Below are 13,148 nucleotides of genomic sequence, written 5' to 3'. Positions count from 1 at the left end.
TGATATAGATGTACATAATAATACTTTGATAAGTATGTTTTAACTTAAATAGGGATGGTATAATAAAATTGTGGGGTCTGCGTTCGCGCCTGGCCTCCATAGAATGGAAATAGGCACAAACTTTAATAAAGACTTTTCATATCTATCTGCATAAGAATACTTGGATAATTATGTTTCAGTTTGAAGAAATATGGTATAATAAAATTATGGGGTGTTTGTTCGCACCTGACCTCCATAGAATGGAAATATGTCAATAAGTTTCACAAGGTTTTTTAATATAGATCCACAGAATATTGTGATAAGTGTTTCAGTATGAACAGGTATGGTATAATAAATTATGGGGTTTATCTATTTTATTTTTACTTTCATCATATTTTACTTTGGTTTTGATACCCCCAAATTCGAAGCTATCTCTTTACAACCCTTCCTTTTCATAACCTATCATACTTTCATAAATCAGAGCCCATTTTCTGTAGGCTGTTTTTGAACCCAGTCAACGACGGGTACTTTTGCTAGTATTTATATGAAATAAAATATGCATCAAGTGCGCTTGAAAGCCAAATCACAACTTAATATTAGGAAAATAAACAAATATTTTACTTGTTTGAAATTTATAACATAAATATATTTCGGAGCTATACTCCATCCTCAGTATGTTGTTTTTTTTTTTCCTTTTCTTCTTTCTCTCCATGTTGTAAAGTTGGAGAAAAAAATGTTTGTTTGTAAAGAGCCGCGCATTGTATCTTATCGGTTGTATTTTGAAATCTTGGAACAATGATTAGGCAACGTGAGAATAGCGTCAAGTGTGAATTCCATATAAAACCGTTGATTTAATTTGAATAAAATAAAATACACATCAAGTGCGCTTGAAAGCCAAATCACAACTTAATATTAGGAATATTCATATTCTAAAAATGTAAGCAAAAATACTCCAGAGTAATTTTCTAAATTTCCCATTGTTTTTTTTGTTGTTATATATATACAGTAGAACCCTGAGATACGGTGGCTTAGAATACGATTTTGTTTTTTGTTTGTTGTTTTTTGCCCCAGCTGACAATGTGAAATACAATGTTTTTCCAGCCCCTGGTTACGGTATTTGCCTCACCTTACAGTATTATTTATGTTATTTGATTATATACATGTGTATTATATACTGTACTGTATTTTGTTACTAATTGTTAATGCCATATCCCGGGGTTCTACTATATATATATATATATATATATATCTATAATATAAATGGTAATTAAATGGTAAATAAAAGAGTACATATATATATATATATATATATATATATATATATATATATATATATATATATAGTATAAATGGTAATTAAATGGTAAATAATAAAAGAGTATATATATATATATATATATATATTATAAATGGTAATTAAATGGTAAATAATAAAAGCGTATATATATATATATATATATATATATTATAAATGGTAATTAAATGGTAAATAAAAAAGAGTATATATATATATATATATATATAGTATAAATGGTAATTAAATGGTAAATAAAAAAGAGTATATATATATATAATATATATATAGTATAAATGGTAATTAAATGGTAAATAATAAAAGAGTATATATATATATATAGTATAAATGGTAATTAAATGGTAAATAATAAAAGCGTATATATATATATATATATATATATATATATATATTATAAATGGTAATTAAATAGTAAATAAGAGTATATATATATATATATAATATAGTATAAATGGTAATTAAATGGTAAATAATAAGAGTATATATATATATATATATATATATATATATATATAATACTCTTTTATACCCCAAACAAGGCATATTGCTACTTAGATGTAAGAGGCTACTATGAGGAGACAAGCAAAATTTTGATTTACATTACCTTTAAACTTTTACATGTTAGTACAGTTAGGAAAGCAGGGAGGGAATTCCAAAGTCTAACAGTCCAAGGGAAGAAACTATTAGAGTATAAGGTTTTTCCGCATCCAGGGACCTTCACAGTAAAGGGGTGTGATTTTTTTGCTAAATAGATTTGTCAGAGGTATGTATGTTGTGAGAGTATGACCTTATCTTAAGAACATGGCATTTTCAGGATTTTTATACAAATACAAAGATTAACACCACAAAAGATAAACAAATTCTAATAGGATTAATTTGTGCCAGGTAAAGGTTACGAGTTAGAAAAATAGATTTTTCGTTTTTTATATATTTATCTTTAATAACAGATTTTTTTGCATTCTAAATTCATTCTTTTCCTTAATACCATTTTGACTTTTTGTACTAAATTTCTCACAGACAATAAAATGTCAGGAATCAAAACGGATTTTCCATGTTAAAAGTCCAAAACCAAAATTTTATTTTCATTATATCTACAAAAAAACATTTAATGTGATCATATAGGTCTTTGCAAAATATAATGATACCAAATTTATTATCGTAGCTCAATTAGCCAGCAAATTATGATTGTTCAAATTTTGTGATAAATTTTTTAAAAAAATCTTGTGTGCGCTATTTATCCAGAAGTCAATTTTCAGTGTACAACTAAAAATGCTTCAAACAAGTAAAAAAGAAAAAAAAAAAAAGACCCTTCGAAATGTAATGTCATCTTGTTGTATATGAAAATTATCTGCAATAATTATTTGATCTATTTAACGTGTGGAAACGATTTGTAAGATATTTTTAAACAATAAAAAATAATTGTTATAAATTGTTTCAAAAAAAAAAAAAAAAAAGTAGCAGGTTTGATAGAGATTTCAATTTTAACGTGTTTGATATGAATTTGTGTTTTTTTTTTTTTTTTTTTTTTTTTTCGAGTGTTAAATATTCTGTAATTTTTACCACTCGATTTATCTGTCCATTCCAAGTTGTGTGTGAGACAACTAGTTTAGAAGAATGAAAACTTTGATGTAACATTTGTAACCATGAACAATCATTACATACTTTATGCAGAGAGTGGAATATGTTGTGCACGATCCACTTAAAACCAATTTGTGTGGGGAAAGGTTCGTCCAATAATTTTGGACTCATCCTTGTGAGCAAGATCATTTTTTTTTTTTTTTTTTGTAAAACAAAAAATCCTTCGAAATGTAATGAGGTAAATAAAAATCAATCATAATGGAATCAATAATTATTAGATCAAATCAGTCTAAACATTAGGCAATAGACAGTGTAATTTTTTTTATAGTTCTCAACGTTTTAGAAGAGGATTTTTTTTTTTTTTCTACTCATGTTCACCTCCTTACTAAAGCATATCGCCACTTGGACGGGCTATTATTTGGGGCGATATCTAGGAAAGATTAACAAAATATTTGTTTTTTACATATAAATTTCTGTATATTAGTACAGCCAGGGAAGCAGGCAACAGGAAGGGAATTCCAAAGTCCAGCTGTTCGAGGGAAGAAACCATTAGAAGAGAACGCTTTCTGGCATTTAGGGACAACAACAGTGAAGGGGTGAGATCTTATTGCTAAGCGGGTTTGGCAGGGATATGTACATCGAGGGGGTACAAGTGAAACGAGTTCATCAGAACACATTCCATTAAAATATTTGTAAAACAGGCAAAGTGATGCAACATTATTTGTATTCTTCAGACTATTGTTTCTCATCTTGAGTCTTAGTTCCACGGAGAGAAATGATCTGAGAATGATATGAAATATGTGTAATTTGAATCTTAAAGACAAGCTTAGTTCTAATGAGCTCAAAGGAAGATTAAATCTTGACAGTATAGGGCGATGTGTGCAAACAGGAGATTTTGATGGTATGGTCACATTGAATGAAATTATGAATTCTTGAGTCAGTAGATCTAGAACAGTTGATTGAGATTGTCGGACTGACTTCCTCATCTTGGTTGTTATTGTCACAACGTTTCGGCCGTTTTGCCCTCCAGCCTTCGTTAGGTGTTTTGTATTTCACTGTAGTTTTCACTGCCTTCGTTCAGGATTGAACTCAGCACCTTTGGGTAACTGTAAACTTTGATACAACGTCTGGGACCACTCGGCCATATGTCCTAGTGACATTGTATCAAAGTTTACAGTTACCCAAAGGTGCTAAGTTCAATCCTGAACGAAGGCAGTGAAAAAAGTAACATTCAAAACAGAGAATCAGTAACTATGTCCCAGAGCCTAGCTGGAGTCCGAACACGGTACTCCCGTAATAATAATAAAGGGTTGGGTTCGAGACTCCTAACAAACGGTTCCCCAGTTCGATACAAAACACCTGACGAAGGCCGGAGGGCAAAACGGCCGAAACGTGACAATAACAACCAAGATGAGGAAGTCAGGTCCGACAATCTCTAATCAAATTGAAAACACCTCATCTAAAAAATACAGACAATTACTAGAACAGTTGAGTTAGCAGGTTCAGTTCACAGATGAAGGCCAAGGAAAACATGCAACAAAGTGATAGGAATGAACTTGAAAGAAGTATGAATAAAGACCTGGTCAGAGATAGGTTAGTTTGTAAGTCAATTTCTTAAAGCTGTGCAACACATGTTAGCATATAAAACATTAAACCAAATATGATGATAAATATGGTAACAAATATGATGATAAATGCTGTTCATTAACTATCAGTTATATCCACATGCAATTTACCTTGCTCCACTTAACTCTCTCGCAAAAGGTGTTGTTATTTTATTTTTTATACTACTGAACTATTGCCCCTAATCACCAATGTGAGACACAACCAGAATAGAAGATGGAGAAAATCATAGAAACAACATTGGTGCTTGTAATTGTTGTCAAGCAGAATAGCATGTGGTTGTGTCAGTCATGTGAAATCTTATTCCGGCCTATGACCTCTGCTTACAAGCGAGACACATGCGCAACATGGTATCATCGGTTAAATTATGCCGCCAATTAGAATATACAAAAACATTTTATCAAAAAACAAGATTTTACTAAAATCACAATTTTGGCACAAAAAAAAAAAAAAATAATAATAATCCAAAAGTAACTTTTTTTTTTTTTTTTTTTTTTTTTTTTTTACAAGGTGATCACCACTTATCAAGGCCCGGAAGCCACTCAGGGATAAGGGTTATTGCATGTACAGTACGTTAGTGTGGGGATTTAATAAAAATGTCTACTTAAGGGGGCGGTTCATCAGGAATTAGTTTACGTTGGACTTGAAGACATCCAGGTTGTAGTCAGGTGGGAAGCAAGCAGATGGAACAGTTCCACAGGCGTGCAGTTCTAAGAAAGAAGCTTTGTTCATGGAATCTACGTTTTGATCTAGGCACAGATAAAGAGTGGGGAAAATTTTTGACCGTGGTTTCAGCTAGACAGGTGTTTTTCGTAAAAGATTTGCAGGGGGGGGACTAGAGATTGGAGTTCAGACGAGCACCTGCCATGGAAATAACGATAAAACAAAGATAGGCTCGCAACGTCTCTTCTTTGGGAGAGAGGTTGCAGGGAAGAGAAAAGGGCATCCCCCACTAAGCCACGAAGTCTATTTTGTACTCTGTCAAGGCATGATAGGCTGTTTTTAGGAGCTCCTGCCAGATATGGTAGCAGTTTTCCATCCTTGGGCGTACTTGGCTTTTATATAGATAGAGAATTGCATCAGTAGTGAGATATCTTCTTGAGCGGTAGAAGGATCCCACCATCTTTCCAGCGACCTTGGCAACAGACTTGATGTACGTGTTCCATTTCAGATCAGAAGTAAAGGTCAAACCCAGAAGCTTGTCAAAACATGGGGCTTCTCCTAGACGAGAGCCATCCATTTCAATTGATGCTAGATGAGGATTAGAGCGTTGATGATGTAAAGATAGGAGCTTGGTTTTAGATGCATTAAAGGTAACCAGCCACCTCTTCCCCCACTGAACCACGTGCTCGAGATCAGAGGAGAGAGAATCAGAGAGAACTTTGTCATTTACTGCCTTTGATGTGTTGCCGTAGATGGTCGTGTCATCAGCATAGATGTCAACGAATGATTTAAGTATGTGTTTAGGGAGATCATTGATGTAGATTAGGAAAAGAGTTGGGCCCAGGATGGACCCCTGAGGGACTCCAGCATTCATACTGTGGGCCTCTGATTTCTGACCATCAACCACTACTCTTATGAGCCTATCGGAGAGAAATGATTTAATGATTGAGAAAACATTACCAGTAATACCGTAGCTGGAAATTTTGTGAAGTAGGCCTTTATGCCATACCTTGTAGAAGGCCTTTGATATGTCAAGAGGAAACCTTTGTCAAGAGATTCACTAATCCTATGAGATATAACCGTTAGCACAGTGAGAGGGAGCGAGAAAAGCTTCATGTTAGCTTTAAATTTTTTTGAACATATAGCTGAAAAATTATTCACAATTATGTTCTTGTATAATCTGTTTAAAAATTTTAATCAAGGGAGATAACTCAGTTTGTCATACAGAATTGGTCACACAACTCTTCTAACTCGATAATTCAATAAAGTCTATTTTTACATGTAATTATCTTTCTATTGGATCATTTTTTATAATTTTTGGAATTTATACTAATTTCAACGTGCTGTGTAACTACATAATGTTTTCACCTGAAATGCATTGGTTTAAAAGATAACCAATTTACACAAGCACCACATATATTTAGAATAAATTAGCTGACATTGCTCAGTGTACATTGGTTGCACATTTTTATTAAAGTAAAGAGACGAAGAGATCTAAAAAAAAAAAAAAATGTTCAGTAATAACTCAAATAATGCAAGGGAGATAAATCATGACTAATGACACACTAGTCGAAACTACTTCGTTCAAACTCCTAGACTTAACATTAACAGGCAACATAAATTGGAAAAATACATTTAAGCTATTGCCTGGTCTGCTGTGAAGAAGGTGGGCTCTCTCAACCGTGCTAGAAGATTATTCACACCTAAGAGTATTCTGTACTTTTACAAAGCTACTATTCACCCATGCATGGAGTATTGCTGATGCATCTGCTACTAGTCTCACCTTCTTAAATAGGGTTAAAAAAAAAAAAAAAAGGCACCAACTTAATAGGTTCCATACTAGCAACCAAACTCCAACCTCTGTGCCTGTTTTAGTTTAGTTTAGGCCTCTCGATTCCTTGGGGAACATAGGGGTGCAACGATGCTCCTCCAACGGACCTGGTTCTGGCTGGTCCTCTTCAATTCGGTCCATGTCATTCCGGCAGCCTTGCTTGGTCTCAGCCTCAATGCTTCTTTTCCATGCCTGCCTCAGGCGACCAATTTTACGCTTGTCTTGCAGGTTCCACTCAAGGGCCCGCCTGGTGATGTTGGATGCAGGTTTCCGCAAGGTGCGGCTAATTCAGTTCCATTTGCGTTTTTTGATGATTTGGTTGGTTTTGTCTCACAGTTGTTCATTGGAGATAGTCTCTGGCCATCTAATGTTTTAGGATGTTTCTGAGACATCTGTTGGTGAATGTCTGGAGTTTGTGGGTGTTGGTCTTGATCACTCTCTACGTTTCTGAGCCATAGAGTAGACCCGACTTCACATTGGTGTTGAAAATTCGGATTTTATTCTGGAGTGTGAGGGCTGTTGTTCTCCAGATTATCTTAAGATGCTGAAAGCATGTCTGGCTTTGCTTATACGGTGCTTGATGTCTTCATCTGTTCCTCCACCCCTGCTGACAACACCTCTTGACTAACCCAACAAACAGTAAAATCCCACCCTACACTGTAGAGATCCATAGATGTCAGAAAACCTTATTCCCAAATAGCTTCTTCCTCCTAACTTCTAGACTTTGGAATTCTCTCCCGGGTCTCTGGTTCCCAACTATACTGACATACAAAAGTTCAAATGTAATGTGAACAGACATCTTGCTACTCAACTTCCTACATTTTTTGTTGTGTCCTTCCGTTTAGATAGATGATGGAGAATCGTGCCTGAAGGTTGTCATGAGTGGTGGCAGCTGTTGCTGTGACTGAGCAGACTGATACAGGAGCGGCAGATTCTGTTGTACTTCCTGCAGGGATACTCTCAGTAAGGCTCTGGCAATGCTGCTGCTGATGCTGTCCCTTTGCGCCTGCCTCTCTTCTCCTCCCATTGTTCATTTCTTCTCTCCTCACTCAGCTGGACACACTTCTTGAATTTGAACCTCCAGGAGTCACAGTCTGCAGGGTAGGATTCAAGGTCAACAGTAGTATCCCTATAAATTTAGTCCCAAATGTAACGGTGGTACTATGCCTTGTTTTGGGTGAAAAATTATTTTTTTTTAAGTTTTTTTTTATTTATTTCCCTTATTTTATTTAATTCACTATTTTTTAATCAAAATTTTTACAATCATAACAATCCTTCTAACTAATTTTTCTTTTTTTTTTTTTAAATAAACTGAAGCCATAGATGTTTTAACATTGTAAAAAAAAAAACACATGCTTAAATGGGAGAAAGAAAAAAGACAAATTAGTTAGGCAGAGCCAAATATTGTCAGATGCAATGTTGAGTCTAAATTTGAAAATCCAACAGGATAACTTGTTTATTTATAAATAGATTTTTAATAAAATATCTTTCATGATGATCATAACTGTTATTATTTTTGATAACATTTTTCACATGCGCTCCCTCCCAACAACAAGCTCTGGCCCTCCCCCATGCCATTTCCATAGTCTTTTTCTTTTTTATCTTCTCTTTTGGCCGTGTCATCGTCGTCTCTCACATTAGTGGCTGTTCAGGGGTGTACCATGGTTCACAAAGATAAAAATAAAATAAAGCAAAACACAAACTCATTCTGCAAATATCAGTTGTACTCGTGTGTGTGTGTGTGTGTGTGTGTGTGTGTGTGTGTGTGTGTGTGTGTGACACTATCATGGAAAATGACCCTCTGTGCTAACATGCAACATTAGTTTCTATATGAAGACCGACTTTGTCAGCTGACATTAGCTCATCTCAATTAGCTACGAGCCACGATTTGTGTTCGACTGTCCAACTTGCAACTATCCTCAACCGTACACTGGCGCAAACCCATTGCCACTCTTAAAGCTGACTGTAAACTAACTCTAAACATATTGACCTTCTTTGTCCCAATCACCACCACACCTTGATTAACAATCCTATTTAAGTTCCCTTTGTGCACCTTGGTGAATAACTTTCTATATCTTTGTTTTGTTGATAAACTTATTTCCTTCTTTTTTTTTTGTTATTTTTTTCCTCTTTCTTTTACTTCCAAACACTATCAGATTTCTTCATTGAATTATCTTTCCAACATGTAACTTTTTTTTTTTTTTTTTTTTTTTTTTTTTTTTTTTTTTTTACAAGGGAATCGCCACTTATCAAAACCCAGAAGCCACTCGAGGATAAGAGTTAAGAGTTTACAGTGGTCAAAAGGACAATATCATAGTAATCGTTAGCAGTGTAAATTTGGTAAATTGGATTATTTAAGGGGAACGGCTCATCAAGAACTTGTTTACATTAGACTTGAAGACAACTATATTGTAGTCAGCTGGAAAGCAGGGAAACAGAAGAGAGTTCCACAGGTGTGCAGTTCTAAGAAAGAAGCTTTGTTCATGGAATCTACATTTAGGTTTAAGCACAGATAAAGAGTGGGGGAAATTATTGATAGTGTTTACAGCCAGAGGAGTGTTTCTCGTGAATGTTTGGCAAGGGGGGATCATAGATTGGAGCTCAGACGAGCACTTGCCATGAAAATAACGATAAAACAGAGACAGGCAATTATTTTCTTACAAAAAATATTAAGAGGGCTGGCTCAAATTTTAAATAAAATTGTAGAAAAATTCAAGTAAAAAGTAAATAAGGTTATTTTATTTTGTATCAATCTTTATAATGATTTCATGCTAGTAATTATTTTTTTTTTGTTTTTTTGTTTTTCATTGTTAGAAATTAAAATAAATTCATGATTCAAACTATGAATTGACAAAAAATAACTTTTTAGTTTTATACTTTCTCTTCCTCGCATAAGGACTGTTGCGATTCAGTCTCTGCTCTATCATTACTTTTATGGTAGCTACTCGACTGAGCTCTAATCTATGGTTCATCCCTGTAAAACGTTCACAACAAATCCTCACCTAACTACAACAACCGTCAACAACTTCCCTCCCTCCCTCCCTCCCTCTCTCTCTATCTATGCTTTTTTTTTTTAATTTCATTTTAATCTCAAACAAGGCACAGTGCCACTTTGTAGAGGGCTACTATCGGGAATATAAGTTGCAGGGATACTATGTAGGGAGATGAGCAGCAAAATGTCTGTTCACATTATACTTGAACTTCTGCATGTCAGTACAATTAGGAAAGCAGAGTCCTGGAAGAGAGTCCCAAAGTCTAGGAATTCTGTGGAAGAAACTTTTAGAGTATAAGGTTTTCTTACACCTAGGGGGTCTCTACTGTTTAGGGGTGGGACTTTGCTGCTTATCGGGTTTGTCGGGAGTATTTATGCCAGTTCGTCAGAGCATTCACTATTAAAATACTTGTAGAACAGGCAGAGTGATGCAACATTTCGTCGATGGGACAGAGTTTGAAGCTTAAATGAAAGATCAGGATCTATCAGGTTGGTGAACGAAAATTCCATGAGCAGGGTTTCTTTCTTAGAATCATCCCTCTGGAATGCAATACCGTGTGTCTGCTTTCCAGCTGACTATAACATGATTGTCTTCAAAATCTAGTGTGAATAAATTCCTGTTGATCCGTCCTCTTAGAAAATCTAACCCTACTCAAGTTCCGCCATAACTGATCTTGTTGTCTCACCATCTATCTAACACTTACTAAACATTATCTTAGAGTGGCCTCCAGGCCTTCATAATTTTTTTTTTTTTAATCAATTTTCACCCCAAACAAGGCACAGTGCCACTTTGAAGTAGGGGGCTACTATCGAGGTCATAATTTGCAGAAGCATTATGACGGGAGTTGAGTAGCAAGATGTTTGTTCACATTATACTTGAACTTCTGCATATCAGTACAGATGGGAAAGCAGAATTCCGGAAGGGAGTTCCAAAGACTTGCAGTTCCGGGGAAGAAACTATTGGAGTAAAAGGCTTTCTTACACCTAGGGATCTCTACTGTAAAGGGGTGGGACTTAGTTGCTTGTCTGGTTTGTCGCGGGTAGTCACATCGAGGAGGTACAAGTGCTTGTAGTTCGTCAGAGCATTCACCATTAAAGTACTTGTAGAACAGGCAGAGGGATGCAACATTTCGTCGGTGGAACAGAGGCTGAAGCCAAGATGACAGTTCAGGACCTATCAGGTTGGCGACTCTCTTTTGAACCTTATCCAGGAGTGAGAAACTAGTAGAAGATGCACCAGTCCAAATGTGACAACAGTACTGCATACATGGGCGAATGGTGGCCTTATAGAAGTAGAGGTAATTGATGACATTCCAAGTAAAAATTTAAAAAAAAACAGATTTGATATTTCCACAACACTGGATAAGAACTCTCTACCATAAAAAAAAAATCCAGTGAAATTTTCATGAGCAAAGTTTCTTGGCAGTGACTTCCATCTCTGAAACACATTGCCATAGGACTTCTTTCTTGCAGATTACATGTTTATTTTCAAATCTAGTGTTAAGATTCCTGTCATAGATTGTCTCCATGAGTACTCAAACTTCATTCCATGACTAATTCTCAATCCTCTCATAATGTTCTTCATCGATCAACTTGTAATCATTCCATCTCATTAACGCTTATCTTTTAATCGCTTTCAGCTTTCATAAGTGGTGACTCATTACTAGAGCTATGACAACAAAAATATTCTTTTCATTGTTTTAACTCTCGAGTATATATCCAACACTGTTAAACAATCGAGAACCACATTACTCTATATAAAAGCATATAGGATATCAACGGATACACATTCGAGAGTCAAAACAATGAAAAGAATCTGCTATTGTCATGTTGTTATGTTTACTACAAAAAAAAAAATCTGTTTGTCCATATATTGAGATTAATGCCTTTGAAATTTCAATTTATAATGTTTTTTAATTTAAATTAAAAAAAATTTTTTCATTTTTTCCAGCTTGATCTCTCCGAAAGGAGACCAGTACGTAGATGCTCCGAGTTTAATGAAACACAGCTTGCCTTTCTGGAATCTCAATGGAAAGTCGGAATGGTTTCTGTCACTCGGGAATGTTACAAGCTGATTGAAGAAACTGCAGAGTGTATTGGAATTTCACCTGCTAGAGTAAAGGTAAGTTATAATCCAACTTAGACCAAAGATTATGACATTCATTTCTGTTTGTGTATATACCTATCTATATATCTATAAAAGTGAACATGTCTGTGTACATTTCCCTATGCAATAACTCTCTCAATTTTTAGTCTACAGACTCGAAATTTGATATACAGGGTACTGAGATTTAGGAAAATCTATATGATCGGTTTTTGGCCAGAAATTTGGCGATTAAGGGGTCAAAGTTCAACAATTTGACCTTTGAGAACTCTACCAAACTCCTCCGACAATTTTGGATCTACACACTTGAAATTTTAGATATCGGTCCCTTGGACATGGATCTAACTTAATAACTTGATTTGAGCCCAAAACGATAAATTTTAAGGGGTCATAATAGGGGTCAAAGTTTAAAAAATTTACCTTTTTTTTTTTTTTTTTTGCTCAACATACACCTCCAAATACCCGGGTAATGCCGGGCACCCATGCTAGTGTGTGTATATATATATATATATATATATATATATATATATATATATATATATATATATATATATTTATTTTATAGCTTAAATCAAAGAATACAATGTTTAAATTAATTTCCTTTACTAAAGAGTTTTCAATGTAAGCACATCTTAGATCAAAATTTCTTGCAAAATACTTATATTGATTCGCAATAATTTTGCTAAATAGCACATACAGAGAAAAATATTAAAAGTGAAATTCTTTTAAGTGACATAAAGGGAATGAATGTAAAAGAAGGATATGATGAATGGTGTTCAAATGCAGAATTAATCCTTGAAGTTTAAAATCTATAATGCGTGAAGATTGGTGAAGTGTGGATAAAAACTGAGAGTTTCTGGTAATATCCATGGTAAAAATAACAGACAGAAATTTTTGCCAAAATCATCCGTTTCGTTATTGGTAGTTTCCAAGGGTAGTGGTAAGTTTCTTTGTTTATAGTTTTTAAATTCGGATGATCAGGTTGAAGTTCAAAAAAGCCAAAGACAATAATAAAATATAAAATAAAATATAGTTGTTATATATTTATGATTTGTTATATATT

The 13,148-nt window shown here is 34.4% G+C and overlaps 1 protein-coding gene across 2 annotated transcripts in view; it reads left to right on the top strand.

The window, feature by feature from the left end:
* LOC145248807 (uncharacterized) overlaps positions 1–13,148 on the top strand; it is a 179,988-nt gene that overhangs the window by 100,038 nt on the left and 66,802 nt on the right. For both annotated transcript variants that reach the window (XM_080110458.1, XM_080110459.1), the window contains exon 3: positions 11,933–12,103. In XM_080110458.1, coding sequence (XP_079966584.1) covers positions 11,933–12,103 — 171 coding nt within the window. The remainder of the gene's footprint in view (positions 1–11,932; positions 12,104–13,148) is intronic.

The sequence above is a fragment of the Euprymna scolopes genome, chromosome 27, assembly GCF_053919585.1.
Source record: "Euprymna scolopes isolate OS-2025 chromosome 27, ASM5391958v1, whole genome shotgun sequence".
Classification (NCBI taxonomy): Eukaryota; Metazoa; Mollusca; class Cephalopoda; order Sepiida; family Sepiolidae; genus Euprymna; species Euprymna scolopes.
The sequence above is the reverse complement of the archived record's forward strand: the minus strand, read 5'-3'. Positions and strand labels throughout refer to the sequence as shown.